Source organism: Pseudorca crassidens, chromosome 20 (genome assembly GCF_039906515.1).
Source record: "Pseudorca crassidens isolate mPseCra1 chromosome 20, mPseCra1.hap1, whole genome shotgun sequence".
In the NCBI taxonomy this organism is placed as follows: Eukaryota; Metazoa; Chordata; class Mammalia; order Artiodactyla; family Delphinidae; genus Pseudorca; species Pseudorca crassidens.
Window position 1 is genome coordinate 19,223,653 of NC_090315.1, and position 22,506 is coordinate 19,246,158.

Genomic DNA, 22,506 nt, shown 5'->3' on the forward strand with positions numbered 1-22,506 from the left:
CCTTTAGCTCATTCTCACTGGATTTTGCGATCATGAGGTTGAGCTGAGCTGGGATTTACTTTGCACCAACTGTCAGGATACGGTTTGCGCAGGTGAAATTCAACCTGGGGGGTTCAAGCGGGGCGTTTTGTACATGGGAGTTTCTATTCTCTTCTTTCTACTTTTGTATATGTTTGAAATTTTACATTTTGACAAGTTACTAAAGCAGTTCGTAATTCACACTTCCTTTCTGTCCTTTCCCTCAATTTAATGGAAATGGCAAGACTTACTATGTTAATAACATGTTTAGCATTAAAACATGTCATTACCTACAACACATTTGATGCTTTCTTTTAGACTCAGGAGTGTCTCTAATCATTCTGCACCTGAATGTCAGTATTTAATTTTGTAAATCAATTGTAGGTGTCAGCTTCAGACTCAAGCAGAACTGGTTTTAGAGGAAAACAAGTTGTTGATAGAGCAGTTGGAGATTCAGCAAACAAAAGCCAAGGACACGCACCAGGAGCGTCTCCAGGAAGGTGAGCGGTCCTTCCCGCGAGTGGTGGTGATGCTGTGACGTCGCCATTGTGTCATTTTACACTGGTACCACCCCCAACCCCACTTGAAGACACTGGAAGTCATGTTTTTTAGAACATGTTTTTTACTGAAGGGCAGCTGTTTATGTTATAGCATATCCAGCCATCACCCGTGATGCACTGACTGCTTTCTCTTAGACTCTACGGTGTCGAGTTACTCTCTTTTGTAAATCAATTGTGGATGACAGCTTTAGAGTGAGCAGAACTGAGTTTTGGGGAAAACAGTGTGCCACGTAACTGGGAAAAATCGTGTGAGATGAATATTTGAAACAACACGAGGACACGTTCCCCAAAATTTGTTGAATGAGCAAATAAGTAGGAACCATTGACTCTCTAAACAGTTTCTCTGTGCTCTCGCCCTTCCTTCAGCGCTGCAGGCGCTGCCGTAGCTTAAATCTCCGTCAGATCCTTTCTGTGAGCGCCTCCTCTCCCCACGTGTCCCGCCGCCACCCCCCCACCCCCCCCCCCCCGCCCTGCCGCCCCATCCCAGGAGCCTCACAGCGTATGACAGTGGACTTTGTAGTGGCCAGACTGAGTCATTTATTCCACTTCGATTAAAACCAAAACTTATGAGCACAAAAGAGAGTGGTATTTTTTTTTTCTTTGGCTTTACTGATTTTTCTTTTCTGGTGAAGAACAATGTAGGACAGGAGGCCAAGGTACAAGCTGTCTTCTGTGAGCCAGCATGAGTCCTTTCTGTTTCCCCTCCTGCACCTGTTATTCAGCGGCTCCCCTTTCCACACCACGGAAGAGTCCGCTACCAGCCCCTGCTGTAGCTGAAGCTGCAGGGCTGGTGCTTGGCTTGTGTCTGCCGGCCAGGCCGGGTCCGCAGTGAGAGCAGCTCTCAATCCAGCAGGAGTTTCCTCCCCATAGACTGAACAGGCACAGGAGTAGCTGCCTTTGTCCTGCCATTGCTTGGGGTGGAGGGGAGACAGAGCCTCAAAGATCAGAGACGACAGGGAAATTAATTTCATAATTACTGAGCTGACTCTCAAACACAGCAGATCTAAACAGGTAGGATGATTATTTTGGCCTGTGTGATTCAGTCAGCTGCCCATGTTATTTTCCCATTTCCCAGAAACAGCTATTCATTTCGTTCAACTAAATGTTTTCCCAGAACAGAAGGATTTAGAGTTCTACTCTGTAATACTTCTGAGTGCTAGTTTCAGCAGATGCCCAGGAAGTATCTTAATATGACATACTTCCATGTCACTTAGGATGAAAATATTTATGATTTACTTTAGATGTAGGACACTAAACATAAAAAGTTAATGAAGAAAGGGAAGAAAAACAAATTCTGCCCTTAGTTGGGCCATACTTGATGTCCTTAAAATCTTGAAAATCTTGCAGTTTTAGGGACGACATCATGATGTACGCTTGTACATCTGTGTGTGACTTAAGGCTTCAGTCTTTAGAAAGTCAGTTCCTTGAAGACTGGAATCATGTCTTGTTAAATATTATATATTTAACAATAATATCAGTATATTGATCCCCAGTAAGAAAGTGTATGTTGAGTGACTACTTAACATAGGGACAGTAATTGCTAAGTACAAAGGCTTTGGTATTAATTTCTAAATCGCCAGCACATTTTTTTTAAGATCATCTTTTTTTTTTTTTTTTTTTTTTGCGGTACGCGGGCCTCTCACTGCTGTGGCCTCTCCCGTTGCGGAGCACAGGCTCCGGACGCACAGGCTCAGCGGCCATGGCTCACGGGCCCAGCCGCTCCGCGGCACGTGGGATCTTCCCGGACCGGGGCACGAACCCGCGTCCCCTGCATCGGCAGGCGGACTCTCAACCACTGCGCCACCAGGGAAGCCCAAAGATCATCTTTTATAAGCTCTCACTAGTATTAGTAATCAGTAATCATGCTTTGTTAGCTCTTCTGTACCAAGTCTTTATCCATCTATTTTGTGTTTCAGTTTCTAAACTGACTAAACAGCTAATGCTTCTGGAGGCTAAAACACAGAGCCAAGAAAAGGAGCTAACTAAAAGTAAGGAGCAATTGGAAATTTTGCGGACGGAATGCCAGGAGCTAAAACTACAGTTGGACAGCAAAGTTGCAATAGAAGTGCACACTTCAATTGTAAATGAATTAAAAAGGTAAGGACTCAGTGTCTTTTCAAGCATTAATGTGTCACCATGCATGTTGTTATAGGCAGGTAGAGAGAGGGTGCTCCCTCTTTTTTTGAGTCATTTTGCTACACCAGCACAGGAGTCCAAGACTAAGAATGGTAAATATTTTATTAAAGTAGAACAAGGCCGTCCTTGAGGGCTGTGGTCTACAGTTTGTGTGTAGGTATATGATTTTTTCCCCTACTGTTCCAGCCTCTCTTGTTTTTAGAGGTGAAATGAAAGGATAGAACCGTAAAATGAAATACAGTGCAGCCATTAAACACGATGTCACAGAAGAATATTTTTGACATTGGAAAATAGCCACAATATATTTGTAAGTGAAGAGATTAGGTTACAAAACAGTATGTACAGAATGATTGCAATTTTATTTAAAAAGAAAAAAGGGGGGCTTCCCTGGAGGTGCAGTGGTTGAGAGTCCGCCTGCCGATGCAGGGGACACAGGTTCGAGCCCCGGTCCGGGAAGATCCCACATGCTGCGGAGTGGCTGGGCCCGTGAGCCATGGCCGCTGAGCCTGCGCGTCCGGAGCCTGCGTGTACGGAGCCTGTGCTTTGCAACGGGAGAGGCCACAATAGTGAGAGGCCCGCGTACTGCAAAAAAAAAAAAAGAAAAAAGGGGTGTGTGTGTGTGTGTGTGTGTGTGTGTGTGTGTGTGTGTGTGTGTGTATTAAGCTGACCAGCCATCCCAGTTTGCCTGGGACTGAGCGGTTTCCCAGGATGCGGGACTTCTCGTGTTAACGAAGATGACTGGGACGAGTTCATCACTCTTGTGTGTGTATGTCTGTCTGTGTCTGTGTAATTACATATATGTATATAAAATTACTTATATTCCACACGTACATAGAGAAAGGATTGGAAGAATGGAAAAATAGTAATAGAAATTATCTTTGGCAGGTGAAATTATGGGTGTATCAGCAGTCAGTGTTCTCCAAAGAAACAGCCAATAGGATATGTATAGGTTATGTATGTATATATCTGGAGAAAACGAGAGAGATTTATTTTAAGTAGCGGCTCGTGCAGTTGTGAGGGCTGGCAAATCCAGGCTCCATAGGGCAGCCCAGCTGGCTGGGGACTCAGGCTGGAACCTGAGACTATGTTATAGTGTTGAGGCAGAATTCTTTCTTCTTTGGGAAACCTCAGTTTTTGCTCATAAGGTCTTCAACTAATGGGATGAGGCCTGCCCACGTTATCAAGGATAATCTCCCTTAAAGTCAACTGACTGAGATGTTAGTCACGTATCCAAAATACCTTCACAGAAACATCTAACGAGTATTTGACCAAACAACTGGGCACCATAGACTAGCCAAGTTGACGCATAAACTTAACTATCATAACGAGTAATGTAATGTAAATTTTCTTTGTGTTTTCTCTGCTTTCCAAGTGTTCTGTTATGAATGCATATGACTTTTGTAATAGAGAAGAAATAATTTTTTAAATGGTGGGGCTTTCAGCTCAAGGTAGTTGATGTGGGGGGAATAAATGAGTTAGTGCATACAAGTGCTTAGCTTGGTGTATCAGTAAATGCGGATGATAAGAAGTACAGGAACCCAGTGTTTTGACTATACTATTGCATGCTGTCTGGGCCAGGTCTGTACTTTACTTTTCTGTTCCAGTAGAGGAAGGACATTTTTTTGAAGTCATATTCATCTTTATGATTTTATTTTCCTCAAATACTCACTCCTGTGGCTCATTTTTTTTTTTTTATGGATGCGTCATAACCACATATCCTAATAGCCCCGTAGAGGTGAGTATAAAAGGTGTAAAAAATTTCTGAAGGAAGCCACTAATTGGCAATGGGAGTGAAGGCAATGGGAGATGTGCTCATGGAAGGAACAAACAGGTCACCAAATCTCTTTTAAGTGGAAACTGGGTCAGGAGTGTAGTGGCTCAGAAGGCACTGGACTGGGAGGTGTTTCCTGCTAGTCTCAGCCTGTCAGTAGTGATGCTGTCTGATAGAAATGCCTGAAGCACTCACCTGGGCCATCCTACTTCTGGCGAGCTACCCCCTCCCACCCCAGCCCCACCCAAGTGTTGTTTTGGCTGGGCCAGGCCCTTACAGTTCTTGTTCTCATTGTAAGATGCGCCCCAGCAGCACCATCAGGAAACGCTGAAGAAACAAGTTTCATTCCTCACATGTCCTGGAGGGTTCACGGTACACCTGGGGCCACACGACAAGGTCGAGGGTAGAGAGAGAGACAGCACAGACCTGAGATTCTGCCCTTTTTGGGGTCAAGGGTGAAGTGCCTAGGGTTTCACGGGTTCACTCTTTACTGGCGAAAGCAGGAATTTGGGTGCAGGAAGGGGGCCACTGAAGCGGTCAGTACCTAGGGCACCCAGAGCTTTCTAAAAGGGGAACCTTATGGGTAAGATGGCCTGGCTCTTTGTCTAGTTGTGTGGCCGGCAGTATGTTTATTCGAGAAGCATGTCTTTGAAATGGAAGCCTCAGATCCAAAGCTTAATGTCAGGCACTTACACCACAGTTAGAAAAGCCGCTTGTCAGGTCCTTACGCTCCAGGAGGGAAAGCCCTGGTGCCAGCTTTTTGCTGAGAGGCTTTGGACTCCGAGTTGACAGGTGGGGTAAGGAATAGAGGAATGAGGAGGGTGGAGGTGGGGGAGTGTTGAGCCTGTTGGCACTCTTGGAGAGGAAATCTGTAACGTGGGAAGAGGGGCATGGATTCATCAGAGACGGAGTATGTGAATTCGGGGAAGTGTGTATAGGCGGTAGGTACCAAGACCTGGTAGAAAAATAGGCAAAATAAGGAGAAGGAAACCCAGAGTGTTTCGGTCTGGGCTACTCCACACAGGGGCCAAGGACATCTTGGAGCCAAGGACACCTTGGAGTTAGGCTAAAGGTGACAGAAGGGCCTCTGGGGCTTCAGTGCGCTTGCCCTCTGGTTGCCTCGGTGAGGGGGAGCCCTTCCCATGCTGCTGTCATAATAGAGATAACGCCACATACAAAAGAGGAATTATTAACTAGCAGCAGAGCGGCTGTTGAACTAGCTCCTACAATGGGGGTGAGTCTGAGTTAGGAAAGGGTTGTACCTCAGGCAAAGGTGAGGTCATGAAGAAAAGATTTTTATTGATGTAGAAAAAGGTTGGTCTGAACCTCTGCTCAGTGAGCTTCTCGGTATGGTGCACATGTGTCGTTCTCCTATCCTGTTGAAGGCAGTGCAGGTAATCAACCCAGAGTGGCTTATCCACTTTGTCTTGCTTGTTCTGCTTATTGGCAACCATACCTGGAAGGAACTGTGATGCAGGAAACGGCAGAAGCTTATTTTCCTAGTGAACTGTCCAGTTGGCTTAGACTAAGACTGGTGGTTACAACTTGAAGCTTAGATTGCTGTTTGCTTTTACTATTGCCTAGAAAGCTCGAGCTTACCCGGCTTGGGTGATGGGAGAGAAACCAGGTGTCAACCTACGTCACTAAAGAAATTTAGCAAACTCTTTTGGGGAGAGCTAAGGGTTTGTGGTGACTAGTGGTATCTGCGAAAGGCAAGCCTTCCTTATCCTGGTTTTGGGGGGTCCTGTATCCTAAAGTGAAGCCAGCTATTCACATAACTCACCTACACAGATGGAGTCCTGGTCATCAGTCAGCGATGTGTCAGCTCAGGGAGGCACCAGGACAGAACAGTCCCCTGCTACAGTGCACACCAAATACCCAGTCTTCATCCTAAAGTAAGAATAGACGGCTAGATGTGACCAACAGCAAGGAGCATTGGGTGTAGGGGGGAAATTGCAATGGAGGGGACTTAGATGAGCAGAGAAACTCACTTCAAGGGAAACTGAGATTACACAGGGGATTGAGGAGAGCTTTTTGGCCGTGCCAGGCGGCTCAGCTCCCCAACCAGGGATTGAAGCCAGGCCCTTGGCAGTGAAAGCCCGGAATCCTAACCCACTAGGCCATCCGGGCGCTCCCAAGGAGAGTTTAAAAGAATAAAATGCCATGGCAAAAAAAGTGTAATCACTAAATAAGAAAAATTAAAAACGATTACCAGAATTTTCAAAAAACATCAGTTGAAGGGCTGAAAGAGAAATTTGTGGATTCACCTAGAACATCAGGAAACAAACAGTTGGGAATGGAGAGAAAAGATAACAGATGGAAGACCCACCCAAGAGGTGCAGCCTCAGATCGTCAGGAATCACAGAGATTAAAGAAAATGGAAAGGGAGGCATTAATAGTTGAAGGGCATTTCCAGATCCCTGAAGCCGTTGATTAAAAGGACCCACAGAACCCAAAATTCTCAGACAAAGACTATACAACAGCTGGTGGCTGTGTGCTTAAAGAAAGAAAAGACAAGCTCCAAATTGTCTTCAGGGAACTCTAAAACGTGACAATAGTGGGTTTGAAAAGGAAGAAATAGAATTTTTAGAACTGAAAAATACAAACTCAGTGGATGGGCTTAACTACAGATTAGATACAGCTGAACTGTGAAATAGTGAACTGAAATAGGTCAGAAGCAAAACTAGTTCGGGATGACACAGAATGTTCAAAGGTTGAGGTACCACTAGATTGGAGACAAGAATCAGCATAGGGATATATTTAAATCAAAAGGAGTGGTTAGAGATAGGATAGCTGAGAGTCTTCCCCAACCGAAGATGACGATACATGGTTTGTGCTGGCCCGACGGGGACAGTTTCCTTCGGAGGAGTTCAGCGGCAGCAGGCTCTTAACAGGGGTGCTGTGGTCCCTTAGATGGTAGCTTCAGAGCGCTGGATACAAGCAAAGCCTGGATGACCTAGGATTTTATTACCAGAAAAAATCCCTTTCAGAAGTGAAGTCAAATAAGGGTATTTTCCAACCCAAACTGAGTGTCACCACCAGCAGACCTGCATTAAAGGCAATTCCAGGAGGGTATAGAAGGCATAAGTCTGGAGGAGGAAAGTAACTCAAGGTGGCACATCTGAGAAGCAAGATGGAACTAAAATACAGTGGTAAATTTGTGGATAAATGTAAATGAACATTGATTCTATAAACCAATAATGATAATATCTTTGGGGACTTAAAAATACATAGAATTAAAATGTACAACAGAAAGAGCATATAATTAGTGAGGGTGGTAAATGGGATTTGTGTTCTAAAGTCTATCATTCAGAAGAGGATAAAGGTGTTGATTATAGTTTGAAAATACGCATGATGAAATTTCTGGGAACAGAATGTGTTTAACTTCTAAACTAGTACAGGGAAAGAAAGAATGATTTTTTTAAAAAGTAATCCAAATGATGTCAAGAAAAGGTAGAACAAGTGGGAAAACAGGAAACACAAAATAAAATGTTAGATTTAAAAGCAAATGTATCAGTAGTAGGGAAAGTGAAATAGAGAAACTCATCACTCACAGGTCCTGGAGGAGGTGCACAGCACTCCTCGCGGGGCCACGTGGGAGGTCAAGGCAGGTGCAGGCAGAGAGAAGCCGCAGGACCTGAGGCACATGCCCTTATTAGGGTCCGTGGGTGGAGTGCTTTGGGCTTCCTGGGCTAAGGCCAATTGGTCAGTTCAAACCAGAAAAGAGCAGGGTTTGGGTAAGGTTCAAGGGGGAGAGGGGGTTCTTACCTAAAGAGCACATGAGGGGAAGGCCCTGCGAGGTGAGGAAGGAGGGTCGTTGGGGGAGTCATATGAGGAACGTACATTGACTTGTGACTCTGCTGGCTGTTATAGGGCCTGTGCTCCAGAGCGGGGCTAGTGTCTGTTCAAGACCCCCGCAGGCCTCTTGGCCACACGAAATGGATGCCAAGGCAGCAGTATCACGGAGTCGTTTACCAAAACTCTCAACAGCAGCTCTGTGTTGTCATTAAGATATACATCTCAAACATAAGGACACAGAAAGTTCAAAAGTAAAAGGACAGAAAGAGTTATACTACTCAAACACGAACCAAAAGAAAGGTGGTAAATTATATTAACATCTGACAAGATAAATGTTAAGGTAAAGACTCCACGTAACAAAGAGGATCAATTCATAGAGATAAAAGGTTCAATCCATCAACTAGATGCACCTAAAAGTAAGTTCGTGCCAATACATTTGGAAATTTAGATGAAATAGTCACATTCGTTGAAAAATATAACTTGTCAAAACTGACTTATAAAGAAAAAGAATACCTGAATATTCCTTTAGTCATTAAAGAAATTGAATCCAGAGATCTTCCCTTGAAGAAAACTACCGGCCTAGATACCTTCACAAAGGAGCTCTAAAAATATTCAAGGAGGAAATAATTCTAGTCTCACCTAAACACTTCTTAAAGAGCAGAAAAAGAGTTAATGCTCTCTAATTCATTTTATGAGGTAAATATAACCTTGATACCAAAACCCAACAATGATGGTATAAGAAAGGAAAATTACATTTCATTTTCACTCATGAATCTAGATGTAAAAACTCTAAAAACGGTATTAGTAATAGATGTGAACTTCTTTAATGGTTCTGCTGAAAAATAAAACTGCAGTAAATGTCACTCTCAGTGGTGGAATGTTGCAAGCTTTCCTATTGAGACTGGAAACAGTACAGAGATGCCCTCTGATACCATTTCTAAACAGCATAAACAGCATTGGTTACTAAACGGTAACTAGTGCACATGGCAAGAAAAAGAAAATTATAAAGTTTGGGAAGAAAGAAATAATGGTGTCATTATTTATAGATGATAGAATTCCATATGTAGAAAACAGATCTACAAATAAATCATTAGAAATAATAGACTTTTGCACTACGGTAATCGGAACAGCGTGTTATTGGCACAAAAATAGAAATGTGGATCGATGGAACAGAAGAGAGAGCCCAGAAATAAACCCACACACCTATGGTCAATTAATCTTTGACAAAGGAGGCAAGAATATACAATGGGAAAAAGACAGTCTCTTCAGCAAGTGGTGTTGGGAAAGCTGGACAGCCACATGTAAATCAGTGAAGTTAGAACACACCCTCTCACCATACACAAAAATAAAACTCAAAGTGGCTTGAGGACTTAAACATAAGACGTGACACCGTAAAACTCCTAGAAGAGAACATAGGCAAAGCATTCTCTGACGTGAATCATACCGAGGTTTTCTAAGCTCAGCCTCCCAAGGCAGTAGAACTGAAAACGAAAGTAAACAAAGGGGACCTAATCAAACTTACAAGCTTTAGCTCAGCAAAGGAAACCATAAACAAAATGAAAAGACAACCTACAGAATGGGAGAAAATATTTGCTAACGATGCAAGCATCAAGGGCTTAATTTCCCAAATATACAAACAGCTCATACAACTCAGTAACAACAACAACAACAAAACCCAATTGAAAAATGGGCATAAGACCTAAAGAGACATTTCTCCAAAGAAGACACACAAATGGCTAATTTCCACATGAGAAGATGCTCACCATCGCTAATTATTAAAGAAATGCAAATCAGAACTACAGTGAGGTACCACCTCATGCTGGTCAGAGTGGCCATCATTAGAAACTCTACAAATAACAAATGCTGGAGAGGGTGTGGAGAAAAGAGAACCTTCCTACAGTGTTGGTGGGAATGTAAGTTAGTGCAGCCACTGTGGAAAACAGTATGGAGGTTCCTCAGAAAATTAGAAATAGAATTACCATATGATCTAGCAGTCCCACTCCTGGGCATATATCCAGACAAAACTAGAATTCTAAAAGATACATGGACCCCTAAGTTTATAGCAGCACTATTCACAATAGCCAAGACATGGAAACAACCTAAATGTCCATCAACAGATGAATGGATAAGGAAGATGTAGTACATATATACAGTGGCATACTACTCAGCCATAAAAATGATAACAAAATAATGCCATTTGCAGCAACATGGATGCAACTAGAGATTATCATACTAAGTCAGTCAGAAAGGCAAATACTATATGATATCACTTATATGTAGAATTCAAAATATGACACAAATGAACCTATCTTATCTGTGAAACACAAACAGAATCACGGACATAGAGAATAGACTGGTGGTTGCCAAGGGGGAGGGGGGTGGGAGAGGGATGGATTGGAAGTTTGGGGTTAGCAGATGCAAACTGGTTTATATAGAATGGATAAACAACAAGGTTCTACTGCATAGCACAGGGAACTATATTCAATTCTGTGATAAACCATAATGGAAAAGAATATGAAAAAGCATGTATATGCATATAACTGAGTCACTTAGCTGTACAGCAGTAATTAACACAACATTGTAAATCAACTATGCTTCAATAAAAATAGAAATAATAATGAATTTTTGCAACATTGGTAGAAACAAAGTCAATTTACAAAAATCGATTGTATTTCTTTGTAGGAATAAATATGTAGAAAATGAGATTTTGAAAAAGACCCCCCCCAAAAAAAAGGGAAAGAAACGAGGAAGGAAAGAGCTATCTACAAAGCATCACAAATAGAAAGATTCACAGTACTTTTATTGGAAAAATCATTAAACTTTATTGATAATTTCACTGGGTAAAGATTCCAAGTTGACGGGTTTTTGGTTTTGGAGTTTTTTCCCATTCAGTTTTAAAGGTGTTCTCTATAGCCTTCTGTCTTGCATTGTGTCTAATGAAAATCTGCAGTGGTTATTATCTTTGTTCTTCTGAACAGTGATGTCTTTTCTCTTCGGCTTCTTCTAATAATTTTCCTTTGTTGCTGGTTTTTAGCATTTACTTAGGATGTACCTTGGTGTGGTTTCTTTATGTTTATTCAGCTTTAGGTTGATTGAGCTTCTTGGGCTGTGGATATATATTTTTCATCAGATTTAGAAATAATTTAGCCGTTATTTCTTCCATATTCTTTTCTATTTTTCCCTCTCTCATCTCTCCTCCTGGGACCACTTGATACTGTCTCATGGGCCTCTGATGCTCTGTCCATTTCTTTTTCCTGCTCTTGTTTCTCTCTGTGCTTGAAATGGGTAGTTTATATTGCTTGTCTTCCAGTTCACTAATCTTTTCTTCTGTAGCGTCTAATCTTTCTATTCTCATCCAACGTATTGTTTACGTCTTCCACTTGTTTTTTTCCATCACTAGAAGATCCATTTGAGTCTTTTTTGTAGTTTTCATTTCTCTCCTCCCCATGCTGTTATTCTCTATTATATGCCATCATCTCTCTGACTTCTGTATCCGTTCTGTTGATTATTTTTTTCCCTCTTGATCATGGACCCTATTTTATTGCTTATTCCCATGCTTGATTGGATATTGACTATTGTAGATTTTGTGTTGCTGGATGCTAGATTTAGTGCATCGCTTTGAATAGTGTTACATTTTGTCCTAGTGCACACTTATGTTACTAGACAGTAGTTGGATTCTTTCAAAGCTTGCTTTTTTTAGGGTAGGCCCAAAGCAGCCTTTAGTCAGGGCTAGTTTAACCCTACTACAAAGGCAGTAATACCCTTCTGAGGGTTATCGCCAATCCCCCTTATATGATAAGGTCTTTCTACTCTGGCTGGTGGGCTCCTGCACTATTCCCAGTTCTTGGTGAATGTCAGGAATTTTTCTGCCTCCTTGTTTCTCGTGGTTCTTTCCTCGGCCTCAGGTAGTTTCCTCTCATACATGTGCAGATCAGTAGTCAGCCAAAGACTGGTGGTGAGCCCGCCTAAAGATCTCCAGAGCCCTTCCTCTCTCCCTGTCACTCCCTCCTCTCTGCCCACAACTTCTACCTGCCTTGGCCTCTCTGATCTCTGATCTCTGATCTCTGACTCCTCAACTCAGCAAGTCCACTGGGTTTGGTTTGGGTTTTCCCTCCCTGTACTGCAGCCAGGCAGTAAGCTGGAGCAGTCGTAGTACTCACCTTGTTATTTCCCTCTCAGGGATCACAGTCCTGTACTGCCTATTGTCCAAAGTCTGAAAACTGTTGTTTCTTATGTTTTGCCTGGTTTTCTAGCTGAATAAATCTGGTCTCTGTAACTCTGTCTTGGCTGGAAGCAGAAAGAAGTCTTTGTATTTTCAGTCTTCTTCTTTAACCCTTTATCGTAAATCCATGTCAGTGTGTCCAGTAAAATAATAGTTAAATTATTTTTCAGTGAAATAAATGAATTCTGGTTTTTATATATTCTTGAGTTACAGTTGATAAATTAATCTTAAAATTATAAATTGTTATGTATTCCTGCTGCACGTGACAAGTATGCGGCTCCTACCACACGCTTCTCTCTCTGCAAACGTGACAACAGCCAAGCTGCTGTTCAGCAGAATGCGTGCCCTCACCTCAGACTGCCCAGGTGTCACAGCAACGTTGAAATGCTATAAAAGTTTTGGAGCCATTTTCTCAGTTTCTGTGCTTATCTTGTGGATGAGTAACAGCTGGAGACTGCCCATCTGAGGACCACACTTTGAGTCGCACTGCCCTAGAGAATCCTGCAAGTGTGTGTGCAGAATATAGCCCAAGTGACTGTCAACAGGAAAACGAATGTATAGTGTTTGGTATACTGATACAACGAAATATTCTATGGCCACACAAAAAGACGGGTGAGTCTCATAGGCGTAATGACACTAAAGTACATATAGTCCCTTTGTGCACCTATGAATGGGTCTTGGTTCCCTTTATATCTGGTTCCAATACTGGCAAACTGAACTAAGCTGTAGTGATGCGTAGATAGACGATGACACTATAGAGATGATTAAGGAGGGACTCTATGACTGGGGGCGTGGGAGGGAACACATGGGAGTGTCTGGGGTACCAGAAGTGTTCTGTTTCTTGACCTGTGTGGTAATTATGTGGGTGTTCACTATAATTGTTTGTTAAAATATGCATTTACCGTTTGTATAGTTTTCTATATTACATTTCACAATTTAAAAATTTAAGTCATGGTTTTTCACCAGAGGAACTAAAATCAGAAATGGTCAGCAGAAGTTTCTTCTGAGGAGTGAGACTCTAGGGATAGAATAGGACACATTTTATTAAAAAAAATTTTTTTAATCAACTATTTCTCCCACCAAATATTAAGTGTTAACTTTTTGTATGTGTGTGCAAATTGTTTCCACCTTTTTTTGTTTGTTTTAAGAACTATATTGTTAGAAATACAGCTGAAGCCCCTTTTAACCACCATCCTTAGTCCCATTGTTTTCCCTGGCTTTCCAAAAGCAATCACTATCATAAACTTGGAATTATATTTCCAATCTATTTTTTATTTCTACATGTATCCATGAATGACATAGTATTTTTTTGGTGTGTTTTATGTGTTCATAAGTGAATTCATACTTTTAGTATCTTCGCTTTTTACACTCAGTTTTCAAACATCTTTCCATGTTGAGATAGATACATAGAGTTTATTCTTTTTTTTTTTTTCCTTTGGCTGCATTGGTTCCTCATTGCTGCGCGCAGGCTTTCTCTAGTTGCGGCAAACAGGGGCTACTCTTCGTTGCGGTGCGTGGGCTTCTCATTGCAGTGGCTTCTCTTGTTGCAGAGCACCGGCTCTAGGTGCACGGACTTCAGTAGTTGTGGCACACAGGCTCAGTAGTTGTGGCTCGCCGGCTCAGTTGCTCCAGTGCATGTGGGATCTTCCCGGAGCAGGGTTCGAACCCATGTCCCCTGCAATGGCAGGTGGATTCTTAACCACTGCACCACCAGGGAAGTCCGAGAGTTTATTCTTTTTAACTGCATGGTGGTATTCCATCATATGAAATACTGCATTTTACTTAGCCTATTAATGGAAGTTTAAATTGTTTCTAAGTTTGTTCCTTTAAGCAATGCCCCAGTAAACTTTCTTGTACAGTTTATCGGTTTCCCTAAATACATACCTAGAGGTGGCATTGTTTGGCCGTAGTGTAAATGCATTTTCTAGATTTTGACATATTGTTCTCTGAGGCGGCTGTGCACACCCACCAGCACTTTCCCAGCATTTCCTATTGTCTTTGGTTGCTTTTCATTGTGAACTTTTTGACTGATTTTGTGAACTGATTGATTTTGGTGTCAGGTAAGTGGCAAAAATACCTTTAAATAAAATTCTAAACTCAAAACAAAATGCAGCAAAGAAAAAAGATAAAAGATGAGTTTAATTCAAACCCCAACTCTGTGGGTTTTGTCCAGGTGTGTCCTCTGCTCTTTGACTAACTAAAAGTAGTAAACTAGAGAGCAGTGGAAACTGGAAAATTCCTGACTGAGTGTTCAGGGAGCCAACCGAGGCTGGTCATTGAAATTGTGTGGCAAGTGAGGCAGACCCCAAACACATGCAGCGTGAGGCTTGTTCACTAGCCAGCCAGCCAGCCAGCCAGGAAGTAGTAAACCCCACGTGGTACCCTGGGAGGCCCCATTGCTCAGAATGCTGGGCAGCCTCTGTGTGTGTGGCCCTACCTATTCGGTCTCAGTTATTTTGTGAAAATTGACCGAGAGAACCAGTGAAGGAATAACTCTTCTCTCAGGCATCATTTTGCCAGAGTTATATATTGATTGTATGCCCTCCTTGTTTTTGTTTCTTTTATCAGAAAAACATAATTATTTTAGTATGAAATAAAATTTGTTTTAGCATTAGGATTTAAGGAGGGGCAATTATAACTATGTAAAAAATTAAGCTGTCTTAAATTCTTTCTGGAGGGAGTATAAATAAGTGTGTATATATACACACACAATACACATACACACACAGACATAAGCAAAAATGGTGGGCAGAAAAAGGGATTAAATCATTACCGTCAAAGCAGTGTGTACCAGCTACCCCCTCTCTGCCGCCCTCCAGGAGCTCCCCACCAGCTCTGCCAGGGACTGGATGACGATGCTCCCACAGAGGCCTCCAAAGGGCCCACCCAGGCCGGAAGGCTGTGCTGTCACTGCCCGGCAGTGGCTGCTTCATTTAACCTCGGTGTACTGGGTACAGGCTTGTGATGTTTTTGTCCATCAGCCAGTTGCAGAAGGAAGAAGAGAAAGAAAACGCTGAGATGGAAGAGTTGATGGAAAAGTTGGCAGCCCTGCAAGTGCAGAAAAAGAGCCTGCTATTAGAGAAGAAAAATCTGATGGCTAAAAACAAGGCGCTGGAAGCTGAACTCGAAAAGGCACAGAAAATAAATAGGTGGGTTTTTTTTTTCTTAAGCTGTTTTTTTTTTTTAATAGTTAAAAAAGACAATTGAATATTCTATTTCATATTCTTTATCTTTTCTTTTTCTAATATTGGCAATGAAATGGAAAGGGATAAATGAGATTATTAAATACCAACATATAAAATATGACCAACATCGGGCTTCCCTGGTGGCGCAGTGGTTGAGAGTCCACCTGCCAATGCAGAGGATACGGGTTCGTGCCCCGGTCCGGGAAGATCCCACATGCCGCGGAGCGGCTGGGCCCGTGAGCCATAGCCGCTGAGCCTGCGCGTCCGGAGCCTGTGCTCCGCAACGAGAGAGGCCACAACAGTGAGAGGCCCGTGTACCCAAAAAAAAAAAAAAAAACGTTAAAATATGACGAACATTATTGTTCAATTACGGTTGATAGTCATAATGCTGACCCTAGGACTCTGCAAGTTCTAGAAATTCTTTACTAAGTGTTTCCCAAAGGTCTAATCCAGAGATTACTGGATTCCTTTTTCAAAAATATCTTTTAAAGAACACAAGCCAAAAAATTAATAGAATAATATGTGTTAGTCTGTTAAGTGTGGTAAGCATTTTGTGATTCCTATTGATTTGGCTTGGAGTCAGTAATTATGCTTCCTTTAAATTCAGTTACCTCTTCTCACCTTGAAACTAAATAGAAGATTTAGGTCGCTGCAAAATACACTTAAATGATAGCATGCTTGCTATTTTTATGATACAGATATTCGCTATGCCCTGGCCACGCAGGCTAATGAAGTTTTTATTCCACCATTTGGGGGCCTCTCTAGGAGATCTCAAAAGAAAATTGATGTCTTCAAAAAGCAGGTGGAAAAAGCCATGGAGAACGAAATGTCTGCTCACCAGTACCTGGCAAATCTTGTTGTCCTGGCAGAGAATATAACCCAAGAACGTGACAATCTTATGTATTTGGTAAGTTTCCTCAGTTACTTCAAGTATGCTGCAAGTTAATAGGCAAACATAATTTTAAAGGTTTTTGTTTGTAATGATCCACAAAAAGCTGCGTCTTTTTACATTTCAACCATAAATGTTCAAGTTCTCCAAAATTTTATTTTTCAACCATCAGTGAAAAACAGTTTTGAAAGGCAAATAACCCAAACTTTTAAATACTGGCAAATGATATTTTAGAAGGTAAACTAAGGGAATCAGTCCATTCAACTGGGAACAGTAGTCATAAGGCCGCTATTACACACGCAGGTGCATCCTTATATTCTCTCTGTAAAGTTGTCTTAATGTAGTCCCTGTTTGAAGATGAGACGTAGGAATCCTAGACAGGTTAAATAGAGTTCGTCCCAGTGACACAGTTTAAAGGGCACAAAGAGGTAGCTCCAGGGGTACTCATCCCACATTGTTTCTAGTGGCACCAGTCCTGAGGAAAGGAATTGAGTCCATTATTGGTGGTCCCCAGATCAGCGGTCCCCAACCTTTTTGGCACCAGGGACCGGTTTCATGGAAGACAATTTTTCCGTGGACCGGGGTGGGCAGGGGATGGTTTCAGGATGATTCAAGTGCATTACATTTATTGCATACTTTATTTCTAGTATTATTACATTGTCATATATAATGAAATAATTATACAACTCACCATAACGCAGAATCAGTGGGAGCCCTGGGCTTGTTTTCACTTGCCACTCACTGACAGGGTTTTGATATGAGTCTGCAAGCAGTTCATTTATTATGGTCTCTGTGCAGTCAAACCTCTCTGCTAATGATCATCTGTATTTAGAGCCACTCCCCAGCGCTAGCATCACTACCTCAGCCCCACCTCAGATCATCAGGCAATAGATTGTCATAAGGAGTGTACAACCTAGATCCCTCGCACGCGCAGTTCACAGTAGGGTTCGCGCTCCTATGAGAAACTAATGCCGCCACTGATCTGACAGGAGGTGGAGCTCAGGCGGTGATGTGAGCGATGGGGAGCGGCTGTAAATACAGATGAAGCTTCACTCGCTCGCTCGCCTATCGCTCACCTCCTGCTGTGCAGCCCGGCTCCTAACAGGCCGTGGACCAGTACCAGTCTGTGGCCCAGGGGTTGGGGACCCCTGCCCTTGATGGTGGAGCGCTGCTCAGCCAGCAAGAGTGATGCTGTGGGCGTGATCTCACATCTCCACACTGATTTTAAAAGATGTCTACAGCAGATCATGCAGTTAAAGGAGACAGATGCTGTGCCAAGCTATGTGTTGAGAAGAGTCTGATAGAATTTACCACAAAATAGAACAATGAGTTAGATAACTGTATCTCCAAATGGTGAAGTGACAGGTGATTTTTTTTAAAATCTTTTTTACCTATCTGCATTTTGTGATTTTTCTACTTTGAATACATATTGCTTATGTACATTGAAACATGTTTCTTTAAGCAGTGCTGCAGATCTCTGGTGGCATAGGATTAGAAGTAATAATTTAATGCATGTCATTCCAAGAGCCCAGCAGACTTTCTGTAAGGGTCAGAAATCAGCCAACTTGGAGGTAACTCCACCCTTCCTCAGGGTGATTGAGGGGCAGAGAGTCTGTCAGGATGTGTCACAGGCTTATTCCCATCTGTTAGAAAGATGTTAAGTTCCTCCTTAGGAAAATGGACACAGGCTTTTAGCCATTATTTACATAAGAGGACATATAAATAGTATACAGCTCTTGGTGCAAAATGTTGATCTTTACTTGTAATAAAAGAAATGCTAATTAAGCCAGTCTTGAGACTCCATTTTGCACTTATATTAATGTTACAAATTTTTTTTTAAATCATAGTAGTTGCTGGTAGGAGCGTGGTACGTGTGGCTATACATTACTGGTGATTTCTGAGCCCTTCCCCGAGGCTTTTAGAGGCAATTTGACTTTGACATGCCATGGTAGGACCCTTAAAAGCATTCAGACCTCCTGAACCAGTAGTACCCTCCTGAGAGGTCACTATCCCAACCCAAGTGCTGAAGTCTCTGGCATGTTCTGTACCAGTGCTGAGTGCCCATTTCCTCTTCTGCTGTATCTCCTGAGCTTACCCACTGGGATATCGAGGGCAACACAAAAGCTTGTTGAAAGGTGGAAAGTGCCAAGCAAACGCACTCATCCAGCAAACACTCATGGGAGCCTGGCTGCCTCGTGTCAGGGCCATCTTGTGTACAGGGTGGGACACGCTGGTTCCCCCAGGAGGCAGGCCCTGTACCTCCTATTTGGGCCAGAGAGCATCCCAGGCTCCCGTGATGAAGTCAAGAGCCTCCTCGACCATCAGACGGTCCCCTTAGGCTCACTCCTCATATTTGTGGACCCAGGATGGACATACAAATGGAGGCCATATACTGCTTGTCCAAATACTTAAAAGTTACAGATTAAGCCAACAGACTATTAATAAAATGTGTTCTCTCCTCCCGCCTTGACCTTTGTTATTTATGGCCTGAAAGCCAGGCTCAGATTTAGAATCTTCAGACCCTCCAGATGCTGGGGGAGCTGCTCTCAGCCTGCCCTGGCTCCACCCACCATGAGGGACCTCAGTATGCACGCGGACTGCTGTCCCCTTGGCCCTGCAGGCTCCTTGCCCCTGGCAGCCCCAAGACCAGCCTCTGTAGCTGGGGTTCGGGGGTGGTACTGGCTGCCTCTGCCCTGTCGTGGGACTGTTGGCCGTGCACCCTCACCTTACCCTGTCCTGGTCTCCTGGGCCTCGTGAGAGCCCCCTGTACAGTAATTTATTGATACTGGCATCTTCATTCCAAATCCCTTTAGGATGGGTTTCCATGTGACTTGCAGCAAGTTTAATTCCCTGGGTCTTAGTTTTCCTTTCTAGAAACTCACTTGTCACTACTGTACTACCTTAGAAGGAATGCTCCCCTTTACTTTTTAAAAAAATTTTACCATTTGAAATGGTTAATTTATAGTGTGTAGTAGTCCGTGTCCCATCTGGATATTAATCTAAATCATTCCACTTCAGTGACATCCCTCTTTGATCTACTGCCCGTCACATTTGGTTTGGAGAATGGCATTGTGTGTTCATCTCAAGTTATCCTTAATTTTGTTAATTATTCAGATAGTCCAGTGAGAAGTTTATTTGCATGTTGGCACTTGTTCCTTGGATATGATGGAAGGAATGGTATATTCCCCAAGAATAGAGAAGTGTCCTGGAAGCCACATCCCCCTTGTTTGAGGGGCTCAGATTTTCCAGTTGTACCCAGAAGGGGCACCCAGACTGCCGTTCCCGGCTCTTGCCCTCCTCAGCTGTTGGTCCAAGTTCTGCCCACAGCCCTCACACAGGGGATAGGAATCTGGAGGTGGGGGGCTGGAGAGGTGTCAGACCAGGACGAGTGGCAGAATGGTAATACTCTTTGTAGTAATACTCTCAGCAGAAGATGTTTTATTATTTTAATTTTCCTGTTAAACTAAGAGCCCATTGTTTTTTTTTCCACTTTACCCTGTAGGCTAAATGTTTAGAAAGTGAGAAGCATGGAGTTCTCAACAAAATCATTGAAGGCAATATTCGCTTGGGAAGGTTGGAGGAAAAAGTCAAGGTAAGTGGACATTTAGCCACTCCTAATGGGAATGGGCTTCCCAGGGTCAGATTTCCATGTTTAAGAAAATGACCCATTTTGCATGTATGTATCACTGATCATCCACAGAGTAAAGCAGTATTGGGTTTCTCTGGCAGAAATAGCACCTCTCGGACTTCTCTGGTGGTGCAGTGGTTAAGAATCCGCCTGCCAATGCAGGGGACACGGGTTCGAGCCCTGGTCCAGGAAGATCCCACATGCCGCGGAGCAACTAAGCCCGCGTGCCACAACTACTGAGCCTGTGTTCTAGAGCCTGTGAACCACAACTACTGAGCCCGCGTGCCACAACTACTGAAGACCACGCACCTAGAGCCCGTGCTCTGCAACAAGAGAAGCCACTGCAATGAGAAGCCTGCATGCAGCAATGAAGACCCAACACAGCCAAAAATAAATTAATTAATTAAATAAAATTTTTTTTAAAAAGCACCTCTCGGGACTTCCCTGGCAGTCCAGTGGTTAAGACTCCGTGCTTCCCCTGCAGGGGGCACGGGTTTGATCCCTGGTCAGGGAACTAAGGATCCTGCATGCTGTGTGATGCAGCCAAAAAAATAATAATAAGGAATAGCACCTCTCCATTCATTAAGTAACCTTTAGTTCATCTACACAATAAGATACCGTGCAGCTGTTTAAAAACAAAAAAAGACACAGAAATATCTCTAGGCTCTATCCTTGCTTTGTTATTTCTTCCAGAGACAACATCACCTTTCAACAGACTACGTAATTTATTGATTATGTTTGTTGGTTACTGGTTGTCTATTCTGACCAGGATAACAAGTGAAGGGATTTTTTCTCTTTTTCTGTTTTTGTTCACTGGTATATCCCAAGCACCTAGAATCGCACCTGGTGCATAGTATTCAATTAATTCAATAACTATTGGGGGAATTAAATAATATATTTTACAATTTAAAAAATGTAACAAGATCAAAGGCAGTATAGAAAACAGTATCTCAACTCTGCATCAGAAAGGCTAGAAGGACTATACCACACTATTAATGATGGGAATCTGCATAGAAGTATTATGAGTAATAAAGAGCAGTTGCAGTTTGTTCTTTTTTTCCTGGTTTTCCTGTTGGCTTTTATTTCCCAAAGAGAAGGTCTGATCTTCAGAGCGGTTGGCCTTGTCTTGGGAATTTGTCTCATTATTGTTCAACTGAATAAGCGCAGTAAAAATAAAAAAGTTCCACCCAGTCACCCAGAGAAGAAATCTGTGAGCCAGATCCAGGTCAGATAGGGCAGGATCTCTGGGAAAGTGAGGAGAAGAGACCTGGAAAAGGCTTGTCAAAATTCAGAGGTGACAGGGACACTAGTAGAAAGTGATAGGGATGCAATTTACCTAAAGCAGAAGTCAAAACAATGGTACTTATCCTGCTCCAAAGAATAATTCTTAAGAGTTTTTATTCATAAAATTTTCTGAAATAAATGAAGAGTTGAATCTACATATTGAAAGGGCACATTAAGTACCTATGAAAAACTGACCCAGGATGGCCCTAGAAAATTGACATCAAGACCTGTGACTTCAAGATAAAGAAAGAATACCTCGGACACCCAAGCAAAAGACCAGGACATAAGAAAAAGAAAATCATGTTGGCGTCACACTTCTCAACGACAACACTGAATGCCAGAGAACAGTGGAGTTCCATCTATGAATATTCAAGGATGTTTTCATCCAACCAGGCTGCTCTTCAGACAGCTGTGACCATATAAGGACTCTGGAACATTTTTTCTATAAACCTTTCCTAAGGATCCGTCAGCTTGAGTTCAGCCAAGAAGTGGTTGGGCACATTTCAGAAGAGTACTGCTCATGAGCAAAGGATATACTTAACTGTGAACTGAGCCTTTAAAAAAGCAGGGGTAAGGCTGATGCAACTACATGTAGACATACTACAACCTGACAATGTAGAAGGAATACAACCAAGGCAAAAACGATAGGTAAAGGGGGAAGGAAGTTAGAAAGTAGAATGAACTTGCTGATTGCGTCACCTGTAATAACTGAGGTCAAAGGATATCATTTAAAGATGAAAACTTCAGTAGGAGGAGCTTAAGCATATTTAAGTAGGAGAAGAGTGAAGAAAAGATTGTCAGGAGCTAACATTATGCTACTTTAATGAATAAGGGGACGAAGGACATGTAATATAAAGGCATAAAAATCAAAGTAACCACAAGAAGCAAAAGAGATTCATTCCTTAATAGCAAAGTTACAACAGCAAAAAAGAGCAAAGAAAACAGACTACATTAAAGTCTTTAAAAATGTGTGTAGATAAAACAATGAAACATAAGATAAAATCGAGGCAAACAA

At 42.5% G+C, this 22,506-nt stretch overlaps 1 protein-coding gene across 4 annotated transcripts in view; it reads left to right on the forward strand.

The window, feature by feature from the left end:
- CEP89 (centrosomal protein 89) overlaps positions 1 to 22,506 on the forward strand; it is a 79,419-nt gene that overhangs the window by 48,681 nt on the left and 8,232 nt on the right. For 3 of the 4 annotated variants that reach the window (XM_067719541.1, XM_067719543.1, XM_067719544.1), the window contains exons 13-17: positions 410 to 518; positions 2,495 to 2,675; positions 15,487 to 15,654; positions 16,456 to 16,597; positions 20,082 to 20,171. In XM_067719541.1, coding sequence (XP_067575642.1) covers positions 410 to 518; positions 2,495 to 2,675; positions 15,487 to 15,654; positions 16,456 to 16,597; positions 20,082 to 20,171 — 690 coding nt within the window. Of the gene's footprint in view, positions 1 to 402; positions 519 to 2,494; positions 2,676 to 15,486; positions 15,655 to 16,455; positions 16,598 to 20,081; positions 20,172 to 22,506 lie in introns of all 4 variants that reach the window. The other variant, XM_067719542.1, reaches the window with a different exon arrangement.